This window comes from Podarcis pityusensis (genome assembly GCF_964106645.2).
Source record: "Podarcis pityusensis genome assembly, chromosome: 10".
NCBI lineage: Eukaryota > Metazoa > Chordata > Lepidosauria > Squamata > Lacertidae > Podarcis > Podarcis pityusensis.
The window spans coordinates 35115902-35143491 of record NC_138035.1 but is presented as its reverse complement, the minus strand read 5'-3'; the positions used below and the strand labels follow the sequence as shown (position 1 = coordinate 35143491).

Sequence of the window (27590 nt, the reverse complement as noted above, 5' to 3'; positions counted from 1 at the left end):
GCGATGGCATGTAGCACAGAATGCATTATAAACAAATGAGATTCAGCAGTGTGTTCCATATAGCGTGCCTCTTGAGTGGCAATTGCATTGGTGAAAAATGCAGTACCGCGATGCCTCAAAAACATAAGGGATGTCAGTATGGATTGTGCCCAGATCTCCATAATTTAGTGCCTTCCACAAGCATCTCTTGAAAGTTCATCCAGCCATTTGTACTCCTGTTTGGCTTCAAAGAACATAAGGAACGAGATAAAAAAAATGTCTTTTTGCCTAATGCGGCAATAAATAGGGAAAAACTACAGCAATACAAAGTTTTGTACCAATGCTATTATAAGTTCTGCAAAGTAAAGATTTGTTGTTTGATATTTTGTGGGAAACAATAAATATAACAATAAGATATTACTCCCAGAAGCTCTCTTTGAGGAATGGAAAGAGAGTCTCCTGCCATTTCCTGTAGTTTTTCCAGAACATATGTTTAGGGTCTACTACTGCAATTTTTAGCCATACCGTGATAATTTTAATGCAGACAGAGGTGACTGAAGCTTCCATAGTGTGGTGTATAATAAGACAGAAAGCCATAGTACTGATGCTGTTGCTATTTTTCTATTTCAAAAGTTTACCCTTCGTTTCATTGGCGTTATGTGCTGGGAACTGTGTTCCTGCTGGATGCCTTAACACCTTAACCTAGTGAGCTAAGCCATGTTTCACAAAGGGTAACTTCCATTAAACATTCAGATGTATTACATTTTCATTTTTTCGTGCACAGGAATGAATTTCTTGATGTTATATTTTTGCTCTATTTTGGGCGTCATTGTAGTTTTGTCATAGTGGCAGAAAATGAACAGTTAAAGTTACAACTTGTGATTGACAGCGCTACTAACTCATTAGCTTGTCAAGGATTTGGCACTTTGGTACATGTTGGAGAGGAAAGAAATGCTCTGTTTCCATAATGAGTTGGGTCTGATTTCTAAGTTGTCAGGCTTCCTAAAGTTGTGTATCACTGCAGGGCATTCGAAGGTTTGCTTTTTCCTGTCTCCTTTCTTTTGCCAGCACAACACAATGGAGAGAGAGAAATTTAGAAATGTACTGTGTAAGGGTTTTCAGCCTGTTCTGTTCATGCCAGCTTGCCTTTAAAGTGGGAATATGCAGGTCTTCTCGGAGCTGACTCAGGACCAAGATAGGACAAAGTATAATTTACTGTGGCATTCTTTTGCTGAAAGAAATATAAAGTATAAATAGTTCAGTACTTCAGTAGAGTTTTTATTCCCCAAAGTCAGCGGTTGCGCTTTGCTTGCAAAACTGTTATAAGTGTTAGTAATACTGATCCATAAGTGATCATCAGTCACACTTGGCTGGAATGTTGATTTTATTAACTCTTGTTTCTAAGATGTTTGGCTCACAGACGGAAGTGTTCCTTGCCCCCGCTCCCATCAACATGCCATGTTTTGAAACAAGCCTGAAGTTAAAAGACTGAATGTACTAAATGGAAAAATTCTTGTTTCCCAGGTGTATGGTTGGCTACGTTAATGCAAGTTTATCAGTTTTTCTAGTGTACGATTTTGAACATCGTTCAGAACCATCATCAAATGGAAGTGAGTTCTCCGGCACACCCTTAAAATATTGCAGGTAAAGAAATATATGCAAAACTACTGCCATGTGAATAATAATCTCTATTCTGTTGGTATTATTAGTATCAGTATAGCTAGTGAATCGTAGGAGCTCCTGCCCTCCACTCCACTTTCCTTCCAGGTAAGCAGCAGGAACCCACCGACTGGGGGGGTCAAGCAAGTGCTACCACCCCACTGCACCATTCACAGCTGCCCAGGAGCTTGAGCTATGAATCAGGAAGTCTGCAGTTAAATTCTTCTTCCATGAATTCCTGAGATGGCTATAGACCTGTCCCACCACTGTATTGTCCATTTTTTGGCTTTAAATTTTGAAGGCAGGGAAGATAATTGTAACCCCTATAATTTCTCAGCCTGCGAAAATACAGCTCAGAACTAACAGCAACTGTCTCTTCCGACATTAAACCCAGAAAACAATGGAGAAGGTGAGGAAACAGAATCTGGGTGGTGGGGGAGGAAGGAAGGAAGGAAGGAAGGAAGGAAGGAAGGAAGGAACTGAAAGAGCAGAAAGTGGCCATTTATCCTGCTCAGTTACTATATGCAAAATTGAAAGATTCTAGGAGATTTTTTTATCCTATTGCTATTTGTTGCTGCTTTTTTGCACTCCAATAGTTGTCTAGACAAAGATATTGGAAAACGGGGTTGCTTTGTGTTCATGTAGATTAAACATAGTTTATTTTGCACTGTTGCTAAGTTTCCTTACTCAGGTATGTAGGAGGAGGACATGGTTTCAACAGACACTGCAACCTGACAAATCTATGGTTATAGACAGCAGTACTCAGAACAGGATCCTGGGTCCAGAAGCAGTTCTGCTTCCAGATCCCCACTGTCTATCTGCTTCTTTTCTCTCCCTCAATTGGTGGTATAGAATCAGAGCACTGTATGCTCAGGCAGAAGTGGAGTGAGAAAGACAACTGTAGCCCTAGAGGAGCCTCATGCATAGGTTGAACTCCTTCAGATGTGCAGGGTTGGCACTTCTTTGTTAGTCTATTGAAGCCTTATTTCTTATATAAGAAAATAAGAAGAGCCTGGCTGGATGAAGCCAAAGGCCTACCTAGTCCACCATTTTGTTTTCACGTTGCCTGCTCAGATGCCGATGCCAACAGACCTAGGGCGGAATGCTCTTGCATTTATGGCCTGGCATTCGTTGCACTGAGATGGACAAGGCTAACTTCCTGTTTTGTTTTATTCTTAGGTACAGAGACTATCGTGACCCCCCTCATGCTCCAGTGCCCTACGGCTATACACTACAGTTTTGGCATGTCTTAGCTGCACGGTTGGCTTTTATTATTGTATTTGAGGTACGTTTTAGGACTAAAACAAATTTTGCAGACTTCCAAACTTTATGTTGGGTTTTGAAATCAACTATCATCCTATAGATGAGGAAAAAAGAATGATCTCCTAGTTGATTCTATGCAACAGATCTCAGCACAGCATAGCACGTAGCATGCTGGTCAGTTTCAGTGTCAACTCCCAGTTTTTGAATTTGTGAGGTAACCTAAATGTTTCATTTTTTAAAAACACCCTTTTCTTACTGTCAGAAAAGGGAAGGAAAATCAAATTGTGATTATCCTCTTTTTCTTAGCATTCTGGATATTCAGTTTAGAATTAGTATTATGTGCTAAGGCAGAAACTTGTTAAAATGTTTGTAGTCAGTGTATTGTATAATTCTTGATAAAAGAATAATTAGTAATTACTGTCATTTTGCATTTAATCAAATATTGTACTTTCATTGTTAGTATGCTGTCAAATAAGCTGTTGCAACGTAATTATTTTTATTGTGAATGAAATGAAAACTCCAGCAATCCAAAATGTGGGAGCATGACTGAATAATTAAAAATTAAAGACTATTTAAACTAGCAAAGTCCACCGTGCTGTGAATATTTTCAGATAAATTCAGTTATAAATAAATATTAAGAGGCAATCCTAGTTTAAAGAGAATTAACAAAATTTGAAAAACTACTGATAAATCATAAGGACCATTAACTGTCAAAGATTTGGAAATTGCTTCTTAAATACAATACTTAATCAGAACAAGTAAAAGAATTCATGATAAAATGGGGGTGAGACATAAGACTATCTGTGGGGAGACATGCAAGTTTGCTTTGAACACAAATATATGAGAAAACTGCTATGAAACAGATGGTATGTAACAGCAAAGATTATCCAAATAGATGCTTGAAATGCTGGTGGTGGGAGGGGAATTGGGAATTACGGTTGCATTTGATGAGAATGTCTTTTTGAAGAGATACTATAAAACAACCTTAAATAGTAAAAATTGTGGGATATTTTTTATTTATTCTACTTATGTCATAAAATTATACTGCTTGATTGTAGGAAAAAGCCCTCAAAGTGGATATGGGACACCATTAGCCCCAGAGTTTTTCTTATTAAATTATTTAGGCAATTTACTGAAATCTTCCAGCTTGCTTCCATTAAGAGGTAGTTCTGCTATGCCTCAGGTACAGTGGTCACCAGTGTTATTTTTCTGGAAAAAGAGGTGCTGGAACTCACCATGAACACCTCTCTTGTACTGAAATCTTCCAGCTTGCTTCCATTAAGAGGTAGTTCTGCTATGCCTCAGGTACAGTGGTCACCAGTGTTATTTTTCTGGAAAAAGAGGTGCTGGAACTCACCATGAACACCTCTCTTGTTCTCTTATAATGGCAATGGTGCCCACCTGAGAGGTGCTGAAAAAAGCCCTGGTTGGTCACCAGTGTGTAGCCCTGGATTTGAATAGGGTCAGCAGCTCTGCCACTGTGGCCCAAGAGGCAACCAGGGTCCTTGCAGGCTGTTTGCTCATCCCCTGTCTTTTTTTCCTCCGTTGCCAAAGACATCTGAACCTGAGCTCATGGTTAAACTTTCTGCTCACTCCTCACAGAGTGGTCCCAATGAAGAACCCCCAGTTTGGGAGCCAGTAATTCCTTCAGCAGTGTCCCAGAGCTCTTCCACCTGCTTTCAGGTGCCTCCATTACTCAGCTTTGGGAAGGCAGTGAGAGGGCTCTGGCAGCGTCCCAGATCCCTCATGCCTCCTTCCCAAAGCCCAGCACTTCACTTTACCTTACCCTGCTTTGGGAAGGTGGCACGAGGGCTGTGGGACATTGTCAGAGCCCTCACACTCTCTTACCAAAGCCTGGTAAGTGAGGAATACCTGCTGGGTGCACTGGTGGGGGAAAATATAAATAAACTGAGAGCAAAGAACTGTGGCTCCCCATTCATTTATTTCCCCCAGCCCATGTAAGGTTGCGATTACAAGTTGCAGGCTTACTGTACTGTATGAAAAAGAAACAGTACAGGTTGTGTTTTTTATCGGTATTAATCATTCTTATGTTCAACAGAATTGTTGGAAGTGAAAATGGAAATATGGGGGGGGGGGGAGTACAGTGGTACCTCGGGTTAAGTACTTAATTCGTTCCAGAGGTCCGTTCTTAACCTGAAACTGTTCTTAACCTGAAGCACCACTTTAGTTAATGGGGCCTCCTGCTGCCGCCATGCCGCCAGAGCACGATTTCTGTTCTCATCCTGAAGCAAAGTTTTTAACCCGAGGTACTTTTTCTGGGTTAGCAGCGTCTGTAACCTGAAGCGTATGTAACCCGAGGTACCACTGTATGGGGATGTGAAAAAGCCTATGCTTTCCTAGCAAATGGGCCAGTCCCAATTGTTTCCAGGTAATGTTGGCAATACTGAGCTCAGATGGACTGGTGGTCAGACTTGGCAGTTTCCTGTGTTCCTAAGAGATGGAACAAAACGTGAATGCATAGAGGTGCAATTGCAAAGACAGCATTTGTACAGATTTTTTTTTTTAAATAATATTTATTAAAGTTTCAAAGGAAAAAAAATCACATTAATAAAAAAAATTAACAATAAAAAGGAAAAATACAAAGTAGAAAAAAAAAGAAAAAACAGTTAAAAACAATTCCATCTTTTCCTCACTTCTTTTACGTTTACTTGTTTCCCGGACCTCCTCATACCTCTCTCTTTTGTATTCCAATTCAATTTGTTAATCCAACAATTCCTTTCCCTCCTTTTTAATCCTAATCCTTAGTCTTGATATATTGTAACGTTAGATTTTTACATATTAAAAACCAATTTTTCCATATTCTTTTGTACCTATACAGCTAGAAACCACTTAACTTCAATCCTTCATTCTAACTTCAACATCATTCTAACATTCATTAATTTTGCAATGTTTCTGTAAATAGTCTTTAAATTTCTTCCAATCTTCTTCCACCGACTCTTCTCCCTGGTCATGTACTCTCCCTGTACAGATTTTTCTTAGCTAGGTGTATTTATTTAAAAGTATTCCACATCTTGTTGAACTTTTATGCTTAATTTACACGTTTGTTTGTTTTCTACAGCACTTGGTGTTTTGTATAAAACACTTGATTTCCTATTTAATCCCTGATCTTCCTAAAGATCTGAGGGATCGTATGAGAAGGGAAAAGTACCTGATCCAGGAAATGATGTATGAAGCAGAACTGGAGCGTCTACAGAAGGAACGGAAGGAAAGGAAGAAAAATGGGAAATCTTATCACAACGAGTGGCCGTAACTAGGCTGGGTGAGCATTTCTAAATGATACATCAGTTCAACAGTGTGAAACAAATTTCCCTGATTAATTTGAGAAACTCTCTAATCTTTAATACAATCAAGAGTTTAGATAACAGTTTTGTGGGCAAAGGGGCTTGAAGATAACAAGTCTGAAAATATAGCTAGCCTATCCTATTACTTGGGGTGGATAACCTCTGGCTCGCAGTGTGTTACCAGTCAGCCACTGGGTTTAAAAATTGTGTTGCATATTTTTTACCAACATAACCATAACCATACCAAGCCTAATAGTTTAACTATAGAAGGCAAGGTGAGAAATAAGAGAGTTAAAGCCTACCATTATAGCTCAGGTAACCAACAATACAAATCGTGTTGCATTATGTTATGCAAGGTCCATCCTGTGGTACTTCTAGCATCAGTTTACTCCTTTTGTATGGTTTCCTGGTGATTAAAAACTCTTAGAGTGGTATGTAGGTTTTGTTCAATAAAACACAGGAATAGATTGTAAGGTAAGTTTTCTGAAAACATCTTTGCATTGGCTTAATAAAATGCAATTTATTTTTGTTTGTTCTTTTTATTATGTTCTTTTGTGTTCGGAACCACCCTGCGACCTAAGGATGAAGAAGGGTGGTATATAAATTGAAGAAATAAAATAATTTGTTCTATTGGCCCAACAAAAATTACCTTTTACTGTATTACTGTGTGTTTTTGAGCTTACTGTACATAAATCTGTCTGAAGGATCAGCATAATGTGTTGCTGCCACTGTTCACAGTGAGACATACTGTTTGATAATGAGTCCTCTTTCTGAGCAACAAGTTTCCCCTTTTGTCCTTCATCTGATTAAAATACAATCAATCCAATTACAGTCCCCCAAAGACAAAAATTGTGGCCTTGAATCCAGTTAGAGATTCACATTTGCTTAATGTCACTACTTGTGTGTACATAATGCAATATCCTTGCTATTTGGTTGAATACATGAACTGTGTCTCCTCTTTTCCTGACCGGATACTATTTTTTGTTGTCGCTGCTGCTGCTGCTGCTGCTTACATTTGCAGGTAGGATACCTATATTCCATTTGCTTACTACAGTTCCACGAGAACACTACCTTCAAGAGAATGAACAAAAGATGCAACCTCAATGCATGCCACAATCTGACATAGCAAACAGGACAAAACATGTCAAGGAGTTTTACTGTGAAATCATCTTGCAGTCTGCATATGATTGCTACTCATATGCCATTCTAAACAAGCATGCAACTCCAGTTTTTAAAATCAAGAAACTTATATACCGTGGACTATTTTTCAGCCTGTTTGCTACTCTTTTGCATTATGTTCCTTGTCACTTTTTCAACACTTCCAATAGTAAATAGACATAAAAAATCTGGGTACTTTAGCAATGGCTATTATAAACATCTCCTATTAAAGTACCATGTATATCAGACACACTGATTACATATCTGGTAGCTCTTTGTTTTCATTTTTTTTGAGGGAAGATATTATATATCATACATATGTATAATATATATAAAGTATATAGAGATTGTTTATTGTAAATAGCAAAACAAAAAACAAAAAAAGCCCTATGGTTAAGAATGTCAAATTTTCACACTTAAAATATACCATCAACATAAAGCCATGTTTAATGCTTCAATAATGTGATAAGCTTTAAAAATAAATTATGGATAAAATTCTTGCTTTTTGTGTCTTCAAAAATTATTTTAAAAATCTAAGTTACTGGATGTTTAATATGACATATGTCTTTTCAAATTTGATCATGTGATGGATCAGGTCACCTTTGAGACTGTTTGCTCCCATATAGGCCTGCTTGAGAATTAAGATCGTCGAAGACCTTCCTCTTGGTGCAGTTTCAAGATATTTGGTGAGTGAGCGCAAGTTACAGGAGCCTTGCAGCGCTGCCATGGTTCTGGAATACTCTCCCAGTCAAAATCTTCCTGGTTTTTCTCTTGCAGAGAAAATCACAGCGGGAAGTGTACAGGGGCAACCATGTAAAATGCAACCTTGCAGGTCACATGACCCTATAGGAATCTGTAAGATATAGTGCCACCAATAGGGTTTCCTCTGAGGATCTAAGTCAGGCATAGGCAAACTCGGCCCTCCAGATGTTTTGGGACTAAAACTCCCATCATCCCTAGCTAACAGGACCCGTGGCCAGGGATGATGGGAGTTGTAGTCCCAAAACATCTGGAGGGCTGAGTTTGCCTATGCCTGATCTTAGTGGTTCCAGCAGTCATTTATATGGGGGACTATATTTCAAGGAAACAAGCTGTGGACACCCTGAAGTGGAGGAGTGGGAGGCTTGTTAGTAACAGTGTAGTCATTATTGAGCGATACTTGGCCTCTGCTCCTAAGAACCCAGTGCTGCCCAGACTCAGGATTGTTCAAGAGCTGTCTGACTAGTGAGGGAGAGCTGTGGAGATGGAGTAGCTGACTTCTGCTAGCTACAAAGGCCTGGGAGACACTCTGCTCTGGTACTGCCTGAATTGCTTCAGCTTTGAAAGCAAATCAGGGAGCCTAGAAGCATCAGAAAAGATGTCAAAATAGATTACGCCAACAAAGGTGATGTTGAAAGTCATGTGTACAATGCATAGCTTAGGCAATGCAATCCATCCAGATTATAATTGGATGCCCCTCTGGAGATGAATCCACTAATCAAGTTTTAATATGATTAAAGCAGCCAAAATAGTTGTATAATGTCAACTGGTCTCATAAATTTACCAGCTGCATGTTTGGGAGTACTGGCAGGGCTATACTAGGCTGTAAGAAAAAGCAAGGCTGCCAAGGAAGGATACCTTCCTTGATATAATCCATTCTGGAATTTGCTTTGAAGCTGATCCAGAAAGGTACAGAAACTGGGCTTTGAGTCCACTAGATTGTTTCATTTCCTCTTATTACAGTGCTCGGTTCCACTTCCTACTGAAATCATTCTTGCCGATATTCAACACAGAGGTTACCCGAGCCTCCAGTCACAGAGATGGCTTTAGGAGCACTCCAAGCTATGTACCTGTTTCTTTAAAGAGTCTGTGATTGTCTCCAAAATTGGTACACTCCCTGATTCCCAGTCCTGGAAACTGCTCAACTGCAAGGTATCAATGTTATCAGTATCTATTTTGTTCGTCCACAACTGCACCAAGGCACCAGCTGAAAAAGTCATTGCCTCTGCCGATTCCAGTAAAACAGAGAAATGAAGCTGGACGTCAGATGGCAGGGACAGGCGCACAATGCCCTCTGTATGCTAATGACCCTGCCCAGCAGCAATCAATAGACAAATATAAAACAGTGAACTACATCCCTAGCTCTCTATTTCTTATCTTAGTTCCCTGAGATAAGTACCTTCTTAATAGTATTAGTGCACTCCTAAGCTTGTTTACTGAGGAATACGTTCCATTAGGTTCAATGGGGCTTCCTAATAAGCAAGTGTGTTTAGTTTTGCAGTCAAGTGTCCAAGCATTATATAGTAAAAATAAGATATGAAGCCCTTCCTAATAGCTGATCTCTTTCTTTTTCCTTAGAGGTTTCATGGAGCCTAAGTGTGATTTTTGCAACCAGTTCAAATCGTGGTTTTTTAGGGGCAGGGGTCCAACTGCTATTTGTCAGGGCCAAACAAGACATTACATGGGAAACATGGTGGTTAAGACTGTGAGACTAATTTTGATTCACAGTTTTTACTGAATTGTTGCTTTGCCACATGCTCACGTTCACACAAAAAACAAGCAAGTTTGCTTGAACTTTGGTTACCAAACTGACTGTTTCAACATTGATTTACTGGGAGGGGGACCCAGAGTTTCCATTTTTAATTAGAATTAATAAAACCAACACAGCTGGACTTTGTACTGCATGCTCATTTTTATTTTTCACTTGAGATGCTTTTGAAGTAGGCCGCTCTTCCCTTTCAAAAGTTGGTTGCTCTTCCCTTCCAAAAGTAGGCCGCTTTTCCCTTTCAAAATTTGGTTGCTCTTCCCTTCCAAAAGTAGGCCGCTCTTCCCTTTCAAAACTAGGTTGCTCTTCGGTTCCAAAAGTAGATTGCTCTTCCCTTCCAAAAGTTGGGTGCTCTTCGGTTCCAAAAGTAGATTGCTCTTCCCCCCTTCCAAAAGTAGGGTGCTCTTTCTTTCTCTGTTATCTTCCAAAGGTAGGGTATCTTCTACAGCACCAGTTGTAGACGGTAATTGGCCACAGGCCACTGGCTGCACTGTTGGACGAAGCCTATTGGACAGCTGTACCTATAATTGAAACAGTCAGAATTTCATATATATAAGAAAATTCTAGTTCTCTTGCAAAGTCCAGTGCCAACTACGCTTAAGAGCACTAGTTTCTTTTTCTTTCTTTTTTTAATATTTATTAAAGTTTCACAAAAAATAGAATCACATTACTAGTTTCAATGGGATTAGGTGTAAAAGCTGTGGTTGAAATGCATGATCCTGCTCCAGTAAATGCAGTGTGTGAGAAAATAAGAAGAGCCTGCTGGATTGGGCCTGCTCTCACAACAGCCAATCAGATGTCTATGGAAAGCACACAAACAGGATTTCGGTGGAATAGCATTATCCCCTCCTGCCATTTCCAGCAGATGGTATTCAGAACCATAACCTCAAACAGTGGAGGTAGAACATGTACATCAGGATTAGTAGACACTGGTGGCCTTATCCATGAAATTGTATGGATCCTCTCTTAAATCCACTGAGGTTGGTAGTTATCACTACCATATAGTTTATGCTGAATGAAGAAAACATTTCTTTGCTCTATCCTTAATCTTTAAACATTCAGCTTAATTGAGGCCAATGAAGTTCTAGTGTTATGAGAGAAGAAACTTTTTTATACATCTTTATCATGTCACCTCTTATTTGCCTTTTCTCTAAACACCACCACCCCATCCTGCAACCTTTAGTCACAGGGGAGTCACTCCACTTTCCTTGATCATTTCAGTCACCCCTTTTCTGAAGCTCTTCCAACTCTACAATATCCTTTCTGACATGAGGCAACCACAACAGTACACATTATTCCAAATGCAGTTGCACCATAGATTGATACACTGGCATTATGATGTGGGCAGTTTCATTTTCTTTTCTAATGCTCCCTAGCATGGAATTTGCCTTTTTCACAGCTGCTGCACACTGGTTCAACCTCTTCATTGAGCTATTACCTCAAGGTCTCATTCTTGGGCAACTGGAGACCCAAGTTTGGGGAACATTGCTCTAGACCATTTATGAACAAGTTAAAAAACAGGTCCCAACACAAGTCCTTAGAGGATTCTGCTTTCTACATCCCTCCATTGGAATAACTGTCCATTTATGCCTACTTTCTGCTTCCTGTTACTTGAACCAGTTTCTGATTTACAAGAGGATCTCTTCTTATTCCACAATGGCTAAATTTACTGAGAAATCTCTGGTTGGATTACTTTCTGAACTAGATCTTGCACATGTTCAAAACCCTTACACCCTACACATTTGACACCTGCTGTTGAATCCTATGTACCCAGGCCTTGGAGAAGGGCAAGGAAGTCCCACCAAGGGTGATGAGGTGACAGGAAGATCTTTAGTTGGAACTGGTACTCCACAAGGAACCTTTGTGCTCCTAGTGTATGCATGCTTGCATAGAATGTCTGAGATTAGGTTGTGAATTTAAATAAGCATACAGCATAGTTAAGATGGATAGACCCTAGGGTTGTCCACACTTCTGCTGGTCCCATGCTTTCTAGGCACCGGTGCCTTTGCTGCTTTTCCCTGGAAAACCTCTTTGGCAACAAATGGCAATTAATGGAAAATCTGACTGCCATCCACTCTGATTCAGCACTAAATTGCAGGTTTTCCTTGGAGAAGTGGCGAAGCAAGGATAAGCTATCTGCCTATGAAATACATATGAGAACTTAAAACCTTACTTACCCATTTATTTTTCCAATACCTGAAGTTGGCCATTATGTCCTCTTTGCCATACATAAGTTTGCTTTCCACATGTTGGTCTAATCCCCCTAGAAGATAGTTTATTAACAACATGATCTCTCTCAATACTTTTTATTAAGACTAGTGCAGTTCAGGTACTGATATAACCTGATCATGTACACTCCTAGCCCAGGTGTGGGGAACCTTTGGTCCTCCAGACATTGATGAATTTTAGCATCCTTCAGCCTGAGTAAGCATGGCCAAGGATGATGGGCGTTGTTGGCAAAATGGCAGCAGCGCAGGTGACTTCCCAGCCACTCACCCAGAATGTATTGCTCCAAGGAAAGACCTTCACCCTAGTCCTTTCTCAGGACACAGGGAGGAAGGTAGCTGGCTGATGGTTCTGTATCAGCAAAAAGAAAAGAGGCAGAGGAGATGAGGTAATAGAGAGAAAATGCTATTCCTAGTCTGCTGATGAAACAAGAGGGCAGGGATGTGGCAGATTCTACTTTGGGCTGACTCTGCATCACCACCTGCTGCCGAAGGTGCAGGAGATTGGGTGCTGAGTTCCCAGCTGCTTTGAGCAGATCTGGCTCCACAGTGTTCCAAAGAGCAATCTGTGACCAATTTTGATACTGCTCTCTCAGGGAATAAGGTTAGGGATGCAGCTACCACAAAGCTCTTTGTGTGGCGTCTCTCAGTGGAGCACACACACATGCAAGGAGAGCACAGTGGTCTGCTTCTAAAATGCTTTCCCAATCCTAGTTTTTCTCAGGAACCAGAAGAGGGAGAAAATGGCTGGTGAGAGAGGCCGAGAAAGGGTTGTTCATTTTCTTTTCCTCTTCAGAGAAACAAGATCTGAGGAGAGAAAGAAAAGAGGCATTCCTCCCTCCCCCAGAGACAAAGATCTGAGCAGAGACGTAGGAGGACAGAAGAAAATGGCTGCAGAATTAATAGAGACAATGAGAAAGAAAGGTACAGGCCTGAGTAGAAGAATGCGGAGGACAGCAGTGTTCAAGTAGTCTGCTTCCAAGTGGAGGCGGGAAACAAACTGAGGCCTCAGCTGAGCACTTTCTTTGAAGATACTGAGTTCCCTGCCTCTTAGTGATAGGGCACACTAAACTCACATAGAGACCTCCAACACCCAAGACAGAATGCTTGGATGCACCCACTAATGTGGATGGCCATCTGGGACCTCTAGATTCTGCATATAATTAGTTGTGCACGACTACACTTCTTCCAGGGCCAATCATTTCTATAGAAAAGGGCCGATACAAATTGAGCACATATCGTTTGTTAGTATGGACATAGCTGCTCAATGAAGACCTACATTTATGGGGGAAATGATAGACAGACTAAGGAAGCATGTGTTATACCTCAAATACATATAGCAACAAATCAGAAAGAACTGCAGACACAAATTTTGATGCTTATGTCAAAACCAGAAAAAGGTACCTGTTACTAAACTCATAATTGATCCCACAGTAAATGTGATCAAAGTTCCTAATGGGTTGAAGTAGAGATATGACAGTGAGAACCACCAGTAATCTTTTTTGCCAGGTCTGTAATTAAACAAATAAAAGATTTAATATTAATTTCATAGAATTATGCAATAATACTATCCACAAACACACTGAGAGGAAGTCAACATTGTGCTAAGATTATTGTTCTGCCAGGGCAAGCATTTTGGCTTGCCAGCTGGAATGGTTTCCCTTTCCTGCCCCCACGTGCTGTTCCAGGGGCTCTCCTGATTGTCCCCCTGAGCTAGTTTGTACAATGCAGGTAGAGGAGAGGGGGGAAAGCCCACAGCTCAAGCCAGTGTCCTTGCACAGGGTGTCCACTGTTGGGACTCATTAGTTGAATCCTACCCACTATAATTTAAACTGCTAAAGGCTGTACAAACCTCCGGAGAGTAAGTCCCATTGAATTCAATAGGACTTAGTTCTGAGCAGACATACACAGAATTGCAGTTGGTATGCAATCCTAAAGACATAGGGAGGATTATGAAATAGTTTTCTGTTCTGTGGGTAGGTAACCAACACACCTCTTTGATGTTCAGGCATACAGATCGCTGTATTAATGATACTTTGTTTACTTTTTAAGAAACTGAATGATAAGTAAAGCATCCATCATTAAAGTTACCAGATTTGCCTTACTGTATATATTTCAATTTATATAGGAGCACATACATAATAATGTTTGTGCCAAAAAGAATCCTAAGAGGACCAACAATAACATAGTAAAGGTCAATAAAAAATGAAGTTAAAAGAATGTACGAAAACATACTATACTATACTATACTATACTATACTATACTATACTATACTGTACAGTGGTGCCCCGCAAGACGAATGCCTCGCAAGACGGAAAACTCGCTAGACGAAAGAGTTTTCCGTTTTGGAGGTGCTTCGCAAAACGAAGCTCCTATGGGCTTGCTTCGCAAGACGAAAATGTCTTGCGAGTTCCTGTGGTTTTTTTCCCCTTCCCCCCCTTTTTCTAAGCCGTTAAGCCGCTTATCTGCTTATCCGATAAGCTGATAAGCCGCTAAAAGCCGCTAATAGCGCTAATCCGTCAATGGGCTTGCTTCGCAAGACGAAAAAACCGCTAGACGAAGAGACTCACAGAACAGATTCTTTTCGTCTTGCGAGGCACCACTGTACTATAAAAAAGCCAAACAATATGAAACATTCAGTCGTATCAAATTTGTCACTGACTTCTTGTACATACCTTGCAGAAGTTGTAGGATGGAGAGTAGTAGTTAACTGTGTAGTATTGTATTTTGTACAGTTTCTAACTGAAAGGGGCAATGGCAATGTTCTGTGTGGAGGGGCAGGGTGCCTCCGAGACCCAAATCCAATCCACAAAACAATAATAAACCCACAAAGTAGACCTGAAAATGCACCCTAAGAAACAAAGTTACACACAATGAAAGCTAAACAATAACAATATAGAAAAATCATGTAAAAACCAAAAGGCCCTGGGTTCAGTTCTTTAAAGGAAATTAATGCCTCCTACCCAATATTAAACAAGTCTTATAGGCTACTTTTAGGGCACCATTTTTTAAAAGTCCTTGCCCTCAACCCAGCGCTCTGTTGCAGTTTGCCATTTGTTACAATGGAGAAAGCAGACCCACAAGCAACTGCAGAGAAATTCTGTGTGCCTATTTCTGTGTATATGGGACTCTGCATCAGGAAGCCTACCTGTAACTTAGTGAAGAAGTTGAAGCTAAGATAGCAACATCATATTGAAAATAAATTCTATTAACCAAAGTTAATAGACAACAAGGCATTTGCTTTTCTCCAAACATTTTTTTCCTGGAGAACTCTTTTCAAGAATAACTAAGAGTTCAAACTGGCTTATTTTTCAAGTTCCCAGTAGTAGAATGCACTCTACTTTTATACTGAAATTAAAGTACTATTGGTAACAAGTGCTTCCAGAACATGTGTTTTCACTTGAGCTTATTTGTGTTACTTCAACCTTGGATCTACGCTGCAGTTCTTAAAATTGATCGTAAAGGCCTTTAAGATGTAATAACTAAAGGACTGCTCCTTGTGCAGAGTTATCAGTACAGTTTATTTGAAGTTTTCTACAATGGAAAATGTTTTTTAGATTAAATTCATTGTAGCACTTTGCCTTTTATATTTCAGGGTGGTTGAGATATAACCAAACCACTGTAGTCAGGACTCTAGGCTAACACTTTCCCCTTCCCTAGTGTATATGTGGTTTCTGCCTGCTTATCCTAGAAGAAGGGAGCCATAGTTTGCTGCTTCCAATGAAATGGCGAATTATGGATTGCATCCAACCAGGGTAAATGGCAGGGCAGGACCACACACAAGGCGTTGAGAGAAAGTGGGTGAGTGCTGGGCTCCCAATTGCTTGTTGACAGAGTGCTAAACCATGGCATAGAATTAAGTCTTGTCTGAACAAAGAGTCTGTTTCACTCTGTGCGTGAAGATGCTTGGTAATGACGCAAGGAACTCTCTGAAATGCTAAAATATGAAAGGTGATCACCACTCCATACCCCGCTCCATTTAGGGAGAGTAGGATGAAAGACAAGTACTTACTTTAGAATTTGCAAAAGGCATGAGGATGCCCAATAAAAATATCCCCAAAAGAGGGCCGCCAACTATTCCAAAAAGACTGAATGCCGCCTGAGGAAGGGAGGAAAAAGAACAACCTCTGGTAAGTACAGGAAGCATTACTTATTCTTTTTCTCCAGAATAGAAATTTACCTAAATAAAAATACCCATTTTCTGCTAGGGATGCAGGAGGAAATTTTTCAAGGTAAAATGTAGCAATACTTGTATATGGCAGGCCGAAACACTTCATGAGTACTTGCTGAGGGAGAATCCTCTGAACAAACTGAGGCCAATAAAATGTTTCATAAATGTGTGAACATACACCAATATTATTGGATGGATTTAACCAGAGAGAAGCAGCCCTCAAATGATATTGTGGCAGATGTCCCATGTTGCACTATATTCAGTGCCCTGTTAACCATTACCATAGCTCCGTGAACCTAATGAGAAAGAATAATGGTGCATCACCCCAATCTCTAAGCGGTGAGAGATTTCAGAGGTTCCAGGCATATACTCAGGCTTTGGTTTCCTTGGAATGAGGGGCAGTGGAACCTGTACTGTCTTTACGATATGGTTTATTTCCAAATATACACAACCTGCGCCTACAATGGAGGGGCTCATAGCATTTTCATCCCAGAAGGTCTGGCTTCTCTCATAGCCACAGCCTTGGATTCAAACAGAAATCAAGCATGGCTCTCACTCTTTGCTTCCAGCTCTCACACACCACTCTGCCTACTGTCATTCTCACTACCAGCCAGGTGAGGCCCACTTGGCCTCTGGCACAAAGCAGCCTCCTTTCCTATACTAAAGACCCACACATAAGGCCCTTACCAAGGAGCTAGCCTGCCTACTTCAACAACGAAATCCCTCAGACTCTCAGCAAAACATTTTAATGTAAATTCCATTCTAGAAAGGAGACTTTCTAGTGTCTGCTTCATTTGTTGAAACCCAGGTTGATCCAGCTCACACTGAAACAAGGGCAAAACAATATCCCCTGGAGGGTGTGCCACTAAACCACAAAGATTATTGTGAACACCACTAGAGCATCTATGGGAGATCTGCAGGGGTCAGGCATGATTGGTCCTTGTCAAGGATGGACATAGTTTGGTGTGGGAAAAGTTGGACCCACTGAGTAATTGAGAATAATTTCCTAAGATCTTCATTGGGTGTATTGGTGGGCACACTGTTACCCCTGGTCATTGCATTGGCAACCCCCATGGTGTTCATCTCTACAGCAACTACAGGAATGGCTCCTATGCCTGTACATCTTGTGATCCTTGTAATAAGGTTTATGAGGTGAATGGTAATGATTCAAGTTGCTTCAATCCCTTTGGCGTAGGTCCATGAGCATCATATACCTTTACCTTCCTTTGCCATCAGGGATCTCAACCCTGACACAAATTAAAGGAAGTCTTTGCTTCCTGTCGGAATGGGCATAGATGGCTGGGGACCTTCAGAGAATCTCCTACCCTAGAGCCTTCCCCCCCCCCCCCAAATTGTACTTTTGAGCCATCAAAGTGGTAGCAAAGACTTATCTCTGAGTCACTTCAAGTACAATTGGGCATGTCCTGCAAAGGTGGGTTAGCTGTCCCTTCTTCCCATCTGCCTGGCAGCACAACATATGTTTGTGTTGCATGTTTTGTTTTATGTAGTGGACCAGGACAACCTGATCCAATTAAAGATCTGTGCACTTCTCTCACCACTCCCACAGCATGGAATCAGAAAGGACCAAGAATACATTTCAATCTGAAATAATAACTTCTTAGGGAGGTAAACTAGCACCCTGCTATCTAGACAGAATGCTGGTAAACCTGGGAAAAGTCAATAGTTTCAGGACCTTTCTCCAAACTAAATGGGAGCAGATAGACTGAAGGATATTGAAAGCATTCCTGCCTCCCTCTGGTTATATGTGATTTTTACTTTGGGAATCATTGCAGGACAAAGGGAAGTGCAATAGTTTTGTTTCAAACTGAATCAGCATCAATTATATATGTTTAAAAGCTTGTTTTAGGTCTGTTTGAACAAGGGGAATGGCATCCCACTCCATTCTAACAAACTTCATGCACTGGTGAATAAAAACCCCAATGGTATTAACTGCATCCCTACTAGAGCAAGTACTTTAAAAAACAACACACCAATAGACAGTACAGTATAAGAATACCAGGGACAATCTACTTGAGCATAGGAAAAAGAGTAAATCAAATTTCTTGGCATACTGCATTTAAATCTATTACTTTTTCAATGACAGTTTCACTCAACATAGCCAGGTTAGAGTTTCATTTCCCAAGCCCACATAATTACTAAAGCAAGCTAGGGATGGTCTCCTTTCACTCTGCTTTAGAGCTCACCTGACTGCACAGGGTCTTGTCGGCAAATTGGAGCAGTCCAAGCAGTTTGCGACTTTCTAGGAGAGGAATTGCTCCTTCCCTTTTCTTCCCTTTCATTTACTTTTTGAAAACCAGTAACTCTGCTGGTACCTTTGGCAGCTCAGGACGAGAGCTTGTGTCACCACCATTCTTCCTTCCCAGAGTGCCTTTGGGAAGATGGATGATGGTAGTCACTGAAGCTGCCAGCAGAGCGCTAAATTATGAAAATTAACCTTTTGGAAGTGCACACAACAATACAGCAACTTATTTTAAGAAGGATGAGACTTAAAATAGCAGTTAAATTACACCTACCTGTAAAAAACTAGACATAACAGATGCCACTCCAGCCATGGAAAGGCACACTGAACCATACAGCACCTCTAGTTGGATAAATGCATAAAACGTTTATAGGACAACTTAATTATGCAACTGACTTTAAAGTTTCTCTGTTTGCCAATTATAAAATCACATGTGGCTAATAGGATTTACTCTGAAGAATGCTCAAACCAATAAACTGCCATTTCCTCCCCCCCCCCCCTTAAAAGAGGACTAATATGAAAATAATTTTCCAAGAGCCTTAAATGATAGATATTGGTTTAAACATAATACAATTAGCACATGAAATTTCTGTTACACCCTATTTGCATGGCTAAAAAAAGCTTACTATGCATGTTTAGCTGAGTATCATTTATGACTAGAGTAAGAAACTCCCTTGTGCAACATCTTCCTAATAAATTTGAAATTGCCATGTTACTCTTGCCTAAAATCAGTTATGGCCTAAAGCCAGAATGGTTCAGCAACTAGAGTTGGACTTGGATCTGGGACACCTAGCTCAAATCCCAGCTCTGCCAGAGGAAAATGGTGGCCTCCCAGTTGTTGTTGGACCTACACCTGTTCTAACCTTACCCCATATCTTTTCTAGTATAACTCAGTTGTATTTTGTTATTAGCAGGGGAGGAGGATACAGAGTTGTTTTTTAAAGAAAGAAGATGTCACATGTAAACTTACTAGTTCCAACGGAAATCCATGCCAAGTTTGTTTCAGAGACTTTGAAATTAGGTTTAATAAGATCTTCTACAGTTACAACAGCTAACGCATTGATGCTGGAAGACAATGTACTAAGGAGTGTAAAATTAAAATATTTTGCATCTTTACGGACAAATATTTAAAATATTTCAATAGTTCAAAAATATTAAAAACTGAATCAAGGGAATTAAACTAATTTGAGGAGCTGCAGAAACAGAGTTTTAATACAGATGACCAACTAACAAAGCAGTAAGGGGTTTTCATCACAAATTTGTTTAGTCATTTATAAGAATAATAATAGATTATTTATACCCCGCCCATCCGGCTGGGTTTCCCTAGCCACTCTGGGCAGCTCCCAACAGATTAAAAACAGAATAAAACATTAAATATTTTAAAAATTCCTAAACAGTTCAGATGTCTTCTAAAAGTCAGATAGTTGTTTATTTCCTTGACATCTGATGGGAGGGCGTTCCACAGGGCGGGCACCACCACCAAGAAGGCCCTCTGCCTGGTTCCCTGTAACCTCACATCTTGCAGTGAGGGAACCGCCAGAAGGCCCTCGGCGCTGGACCTCAGTGTATTGACAAAACCATGGTGAGATTCTACCCCCTTCTGCCACGATTCTAATGCTAGTTAAAAGTTTAGAGTCGGTAAGTGGAATGACTTTCCTACATTAACCACTTGGTAAATTTATCATCTGTATTAGCATTCCATGGAAAATGACATCAAGTGTGGAAAACATTTTTTCCAAGCTATAGAGCTGGTATCTCCACTGTAGTGCCACTGGCACCACAGCTCCTATGAGGTTATACCAAGTTCCCCACTCAATGTTGGAACTTATAATAAGTTGGAACTCATATTTTCTTTTTAAATTTAAGACTGTGCACGCATTTCTGACATAATACGCAGTTGTGTTTCAAGGCTAATTTGCCTATCACTGTACACATCAGCACTATGAGATGTGTACTGAAGTTACCCACTGTACCAGAGGGCGGAGTGATGTCTTCACCTGACGGAATTGCCTGGTTAATATCCCCACCTTGTCTCCAAAATTCCAGGTGAAAGGGAAGCCTTCTCAGATGTACACACTTAGAATTCAACACAGCTTGAATAAGGACACAGTGCTTAAGTTACATTGAAGCTTGAGAGAAAAAATACCAAAATACAGTATTTCACCAGAAACTACAGAATTGCTCTGGTTCCTGGGTAATGCCCACAGTTTAAAAAAATAATTGGTGAGGGTACACTGGATCAGAATAAATGTTAACAGGCCCAGCATGCACTTGTTCTCAAAGTTAGCAGTACATGGGGAAGATAAGGTTTAAGGCATCCTTGCAGGTGTAAATTCCTAAATGTCAGCTTCCGCAACATAGCAATTAGCATTTAAAGCAAAGAGTCCCTTTGCTTCCAATGGGAGTTTTTTCCTAATGCTAACTGCTGAACCAAAAGGGCAATTTTTATGGACTTTAAGTCTGTAGGGGTTTAAATCTCCTTCTTTCACATCCTATTACCCTTGATAATATCTGCATGCTCCCCATGTTTTAACATCATACAGTTTCTAATAATGTTAACAACGCCTGTGGTGTTAACTAGCCTTTGAAGCATTCCTAGCATCCTGCTGATTTCCCTTCTTTTCTTGTGAAACATTATGGTTGTGATAAATCAGAGTAACCTATCATGAAGCTTCCGCATGATACAACAACAGATGATTGAGGGCCAAAATGTGCATTATATTATGTTAATGTAAGGTTTGGTGTTGCATTTTATTTATCTATTTATTTCATTAAATTTATACACCGCTTGATTTTTAAAAAACCAACAACCTCAAAGTAGTTTACAAAGAAGATAAAACAGTAGCAATATGAAAAAAAAATGCAACAATAATTTGAACTTTCAATAAGTTAAAATAGCAATAGATTCAAAACGGATTAAAACTCACTTCAACATCTATGCATTTTTAACTCCAAGTAGTAGCTTTAACTTCTAATTTTGCCTGTGCCACTCACAGCGGTAATTTAATGTTAAAACAATAGTGACTGCAAAAATACACCATGTGCTTAACATAGCTTGTCATTTGTCCTGAGAGTCACAGTTTTAGCATAAAAAGATGGGCTAGAACTAATCACTTACTTTCCAGAATCTAGATCTAGGATGGCAATTTGCAAATTTACCTTAATGTTCCACTGAAGGTCCCAGCCACAAAAAGTCCCGGAAGTCCCGGAAAGTCTCCCAAAATATCCATCACAAGATATGGCATGATCTAAAAAAAAATCCCCCCAAAATTGAGGTTTTAATTTTTTGCTGTCATTTAAATATATAACCTGTGTCTGAATAATAGAACTTTAAACATTTTAGTCATGTCATACTATGTTCCATTTAAACTGTAGCTCTCCAACGGAGGCCGTGGCTGTGAAGAGAAATATGCTTTGATCTTCTGATGTGTGAGGCATCTTGGCATATTGGGTACTCGCTACAGCTGGCATGCACAGGGCTTGGTGCCCAGTGCTTATGTCATGAGGGAGCTTATGTTGGGATGTAGAGTGTGAGCTTGTGAGTGTGAGCCTTGGCACTGGAAAATCTCTGTGGGGCTGGCCTACAGACCACCCGTGAGTACTGACTTGATTTCTTTGTGGGTCGAGAAACCCATTTTCCAAGGGATGTCATCATCCACAGCTGAAAGAAGTGAGGAAGAGATAAAGAGCAGGTGAGCAGCTGCCTCCTATGCCAAACAGGCATGTAAAGAATCTGAAACATCCTGGCCAGAGCCACAAAAAGGAAAAATGTGCAAGAGAACCTCCAGGTTGCAGACAAAAGCTGCAAACCTATGACTCTCCTAAACTGCTCCACTACTTCAACAGAGGGCAGGGGAAAGCTAAATGTTCATGTTACCTCTGACTGTTGCACTGAATCCAATGAGTTTGACTCAAAAGACATCAGCAGATGCCTTTTGTGCCGATTTTTAAATATCTGCTGAAAACTTTTCCATTCTGCAATTAAGCATGTGTCCTTCCACAATGGTTAATTGAGATCTGTTTTGAACTGTTTTGAACTTTTATGGTTTTATTGTATTTGTTTTTATTGCTGTAAACTGTATTTCTTTATGATGCAGCAGTATACAAATACTTTTATAACTAATTAACGTATCATTCCTGTATTGTTATAAGTTCGGATATTATTTAAGTTCAAAATAAAGATTTATTTTCAAATATGTGGCTTCAGTTTATTTTCATACACCACACTTTTTTGTTGCAGAAAAAATAAAATTATACAACTGCATAAATATAAAATTCTTATTTCCTGATTTCATTATATCTGTCCATTATTTCAAGTAAAATAGCACTTTCCTTTATTCCTATCTGTCGTAATATGTTAATAATGTTATCTTTCCAACAGCCCTACTCCAAACTCAAATAGTTCCATGGGAGATACACACAGAGTAGATCAAATTCATATTTAAGTATTTCACTCAGTAGTAAACTAAACCTGATCTGGTGCTGACACAAAGCCGGCAGTCCATGGGTCACAATCCTTGTATATAGAGTACATTGCAAATCCACATCCAATTGAAGAACACAGAATTAAGCAGAGTCCCACAAGAGTTATATACAGAGATCTGTTTAAAAAAAAAAGTTAGAGAAGAAAGCTAACAAAGCTTTGTTCTTGCCAAAATTACTTTAAAATAGAGGAGTACTGCCACATTAATGTATCAAGGTTCTCAGACTCCAAGAGCAGCAGAAGATTGTAAGAACACATATCTAGATACATCATGCCTCATAAAAAGCCATCGGATGCAAGGGAAATCCTGTGAATTAATGCAAGGAGTTTTTAATTTCAGGGTATACCACCAAGCTTTTGGACAGCTTTGCTGCACAGAGAATAGGTCTACTCATGGCACTCTCTTTCTGATGTGAAAGATGTTTCCTGCATTGGCAACACTACAAATTATTGCTAAGCACAGATCTGGCATTGTTACAGGTGCCACATTCTAGTCATTTCATAGTTCGAATACAGAGAACTTTTTTAGTTCCTATACTTTGGAACTCCCTGTCTATTTATATCAGGCAGGTGCCTTTGCTGTACTCTCTGGCTCCTGCTTATAGCATATTTTAATCTCTGTTGAGTTATTACAAAATGTATTGTCCTTAACTATCTTATTGATAATTATAATATTTCTAGGGGTTTTACTGCAATCAAGTGGTATATAAATTTTGTCATATAAATAAATAAGCAAAATATTGATATCTAGTATTAATTTATCATATTAGCAAAATAGATAAATTAGGTAACTTATTTTCACCAACATGTTTTTTTGGTAAATATGCAATGTAAGAAGAAATATGCCCTTTAAAAAGAACAGATTCTCCAAAATGGCAAAGTACTCAGCAATTGCTCCAATTCTGCATGGGTGATCCAATTTTTGAAAATTACCGTATATACTCGAGTATAAGCTGACTTTTTCAGTACATTTTTTGTGCTGAAAAAGCCCCCCCCCCCCCCGGCTTATAATCAAGTGAGGCGGGCGGCAGCGGCGGAGGGATGAGCGGCCTGAAAGGAGCCCTTTCGGGCTGCTTGTTCTTCCACCGCCGCTGCCACCACCACCAGGCTTGTGATGTGGTGGACTGGCTTACACTCGAGTCAGTAGGTTTTCCCAGTTTTCTGTGCTAAAATTAGATGCCTTGGCTTATATTTGGGTCGGCTTATACTCTAGTATATACGGTAGTTTCTAACTACAAATCATATTTCTCTGAAGTTAATGCACAAAAATATGTTGCATGGGGAACCCATTAGCTGAAAGACAGGTCAGCCATCCTTACAGGCAGGAGCATGTCAGCCTCCTACTGCTGCACTTCAGAATATGTGAATTGCAACAGTGGTACCTCTGGTTGCGAACGGGATCCGTTCTGGAGGCCCATTTGCAACCTGAAGAGAACACAACCCGCGTCTGCGTGTGTCGAGATTTGCTGCTTCTGCGCATGACGTTATTTTGCACGTCTGCACATGCGGCGAAACCCAGAAGTAACCCGTTCCGTTACTTCTGGGTCACCGCAGAATGCAACCTGAAAATGCTCAACCTGAAGCAAACGTAACATGAGGTATGACTGTACAATATATGGACTTACTTTTTTGCCTCACGTTGCGATCTGCAGGCAAGGTATCGTTGAACTTGACAGTGATTGGTTCCATATATGCTAAGCCAATTGAAAGTACCACCAACAACTACTGTCCAGAATGTATGCCTTCGCAGAGGGTTTGGGTCAAAGCTAAGAGACAAAATATATGTATTTTAAAAGTATAGGTTTTGACATACAAATAAATCTGAGGAGTTTAGTGAAAGAAAAGGGGGATTTTAGAACTTTTCAAAAAAGAATCCTCTTCATCCCAGTCTACGCTCTGGGTGCCTGGGTGACACCCCCAGTACCAAACTATAATTTATTATTATTATTATTATTATTATTATTATTATTATTTATATGCCACCAATCTGACTGGATTACCCCAGCTACTCTGGGCAGCTTCCAACAAATTAAAACACAGTAAGACATCAAACATTAAAAACAGCCCTATACGTGGCTGCCTTCCGATGTCTTCCTAAAGGTGGATGGCAGTATTGTTGGTTAACAGGATATATCACCCATAGAACATACCACCCTACTGACACTAGGAAATATTTATTCAAGGAGTTTCAGATTGGTAGTAAACTTCCTTTTATCTATGTATGTATACCTCTCATGCTCACTTTATGTGAAACTATCAACTCATTGAGTTGTAGCCAACTAAAAGCTCATCCAGACTTCCTTTTGCACTGCGCTTTCCAAAAGGAGGTCTGCACTTTTCAGGTCCGAGTGGTTCTTGTTTTGTCCCAGCACCTTCCCAAGAAACACTTACCGTTTATCACTGAAGTGGAACAAACGGCAATCTGCAGAAAACCCAATTGCCACTTGTTCTAATTCAACAGCAATGCTTTTTTCTGGGGGGGGGGGGCACAGCGGTACGGATACCCCTAAACATTTTGTGAATCTAAGTTTGGCCTCATTGAGGGGCAGTATTCCAATATGAGTAGGTAACTACCCCTAAACATATTTTTTTAGGGGGGGAAGCACAGTTCAACAGTAAACAGTGTGTTTCCTTGTGGAAAGTACCAGGACCAAAAGAAGAACTTCTTGCACATGGACTTGAAAAGTGCAAATCCGTTCCTGGAAAGTGCAGTGCAAAAGCAAATCTGGAGAAGCACTGCGTTGACACCCAGCTGTTTGAAGTTTTTCCAGATGAGTTGGTCATTAGTATGATTATTTTTTACTGTTTATGGTATTTTAAGGTTTACCGTACTTGCATATTTTTAATAAAATATTTATATTTTTAATAAATGGAAGTGTCTAATATTTTTATATAAATGAATAAATAAATCATATTTGAAGTAGATCCAATCTAAGTTAGTTAAAGTCCATTGATTTCAATGGGTTTAATCTGAGTATGGCTCAGCCGGATACAACTGCCTATAGTTTATCCATGCTCATGAGATTTTATCAAGGATGCTACTTCTAACATTGTTGACTCACTGAAACCTAAACACCAAAACTTTTAACAATGTCTAAGGTATTACATTGCAGCCTAACCAAAAATACACTTACTCCCATTTCGTTATTCTTCCTCCATCGACAGCATCATCTATAATAGGACCAATTCCTCCTTTAATAATCAGAGCCCGTATAAGCACTGCCAGAAGCGCACATATCATCAGCGTAAACTGGAAAACATCTGTCCAAACTACTGCTTTTAGGCCACCCTATTTGGAAAGAGCAGATACAGTATGTAGTAAAGAGGTTTAGTTCTACCTATAGTTCTGTAGAATTGCTTCAATTTTTATGCACCAGTTCCTGTGTCCTTGCTCAGTTAAATAATCACACTAATTTTAACAGCATTGACTTTAAATTTAGCTTTAAATTTTAAAGAGAGTTTCTAGCCATAGCAGCGAAGCTGCAGGCAGTCTCCTAGGCCAGAGGTTTTCAACCTTTGAGTCCATGGCTCCCTTGACAAACTACATTATAATAATAATAATATTTATTACGGCCATAGGCCCATACAGAAAAAAACAAGACATAAATAACAGCTTGTGCACGTGGGTAAAAACAGCCGCTAAAACACCACTGTAACAATAAAATACTATGAGATGGAATGACATACTGCGCCTTAATTAGCTTGTAGTGCTCCTTGGCAACGCTTTTGGGTAAGGACAGCGACCAGAAACCTAGCCACTTTCAGGGTCGTATGGGTATCCTTATCCTGCAAGATTTGGGCAAGGTGGAATTTTGGTGGGGTACCCTCTAGTTTCTGCATGATTGATCCCAACAAATTTGCCCGTGGCCCGTTGAACAAGGGGCAAGTGAACATAATGTGCTGAAGCGACTCCGGCGTCTCCTTATCACATTCGCACATGGCGGAGGCTTGGCCCTTTGAGAATCTATGTCTCAGGACATTGGAGGGAAAAACGTTAAACCTCGCTTTGGTGAAGGCCAGCCTATGGGCAACAGTCGAAAGGGAGGAGAGGTATGATGGAACGCAGTAAGTTAAAGTAATACCAATGTTCTGGGGCGAACAAACACCTCCCCCCAGCGTATAATTTCGCTGTAAATCGATGTCATCCAGTCTTTGGCGGATCAGTCTTTGAGCAGTGATTTGATCTAGTTTTAGGGAATCTAAGGGAGAGATTCCGTAACTCAGGAGTTTGGCATGAATTCTACTAGTCCAAAGGCTGGAGAATTCATCTCGCCATAAGCATTGGACAAGGTAATGGTCTGGTAATCTATGCCACAATGATAACCAATAACTGAAGACTTGCTTCCACAGGCAGGTTTCTAGGGATGCGATCTTCAATTTTAGTCGCATGGCTGCGTTACTTACGCACAGGGGAAGCATTAGGATCCGACGTAGGAATTGGTTTTGCAGAGTCTCAAGAGGAGCAAGATCTGTCATCACGGCCCAGAGCTGGGCAGCATAGGCAAGCGCGGTAACCACTTTTGCCTTGAACACCTTTAGGGCCGAGGGAACATGCAAAGCTCCAT

The 27590-nt window shown here is 40.1% G+C and overlaps 2 protein-coding genes across 5 annotated transcripts in view; one reads left to right on the top strand and one right to left on the bottom strand.

Annotated features, from left to right (window-relative positions):
- Positions 1-7860, top strand: part of ANO4 (anoctamin 4) — a 142350-nt gene extending 134490 nt beyond the window's left edge. For both annotated transcript variants that reach the window (XM_081024212.1, XM_081024213.1), the window contains 4 exons: positions 1504-1623; positions 2818-2923; positions 5981-6181; positions 7225-7860. In XM_081024212.1, the coding sequence (XP_080880338.1) occupies positions 1504-1623; positions 2818-2923; positions 5981-6172 (418 nt within the window). In that variant the 3' untranslated portion in view covers positions 6173-6181; positions 7225-7860. The remainder of the gene's footprint in view (positions 1-1503; positions 1624-2817; positions 2924-5980; positions 6182-7224) is intronic.
- A 2150-nt stretch (positions 7861-10010) lies between these two features.
- The window catches only part of LOC308486976 (sodium-coupled monocarboxylate transporter 1-like), a 29675-nt gene continuing 12095 nt past the window's right edge, over positions 10011-27590 (bottom strand). For all 3 annotated transcript variants that reach the window (XM_081024218.1, XM_081024219.1, XM_081024217.1), the window contains 11 exons: positions 26160-26314; positions 24651-24791; positions 23014-23143; positions 21702-21790; positions 19513-19622; positions 18817-18884; positions 16124-16210; positions 14787-14962; positions 13515-13621; positions 12063-12148; positions 10011-10406 (listed from right to left, as the gene is read on the bottom strand). In XM_081024218.1, coding sequence (XP_080880344.1) covers positions 10041-10406; positions 12063-12148; positions 13515-13621; positions 14787-14962; positions 16124-16210; positions 18817-18884; positions 19513-19622; positions 21702-21790; positions 23014-23143; positions 24651-24791; positions 26160-26314 — 1515 coding nt within the window. In that variant the 3' untranslated portion in view covers positions 10011-10040. The remainder of the gene's footprint in view (positions 10407-12062; positions 12149-13514; positions 13622-14786; positions 14963-16123; positions 16211-18816; positions 18885-19512; positions 19623-21701; positions 21791-23013; positions 23144-24650; positions 24792-26159; positions 26315-27590) is intronic.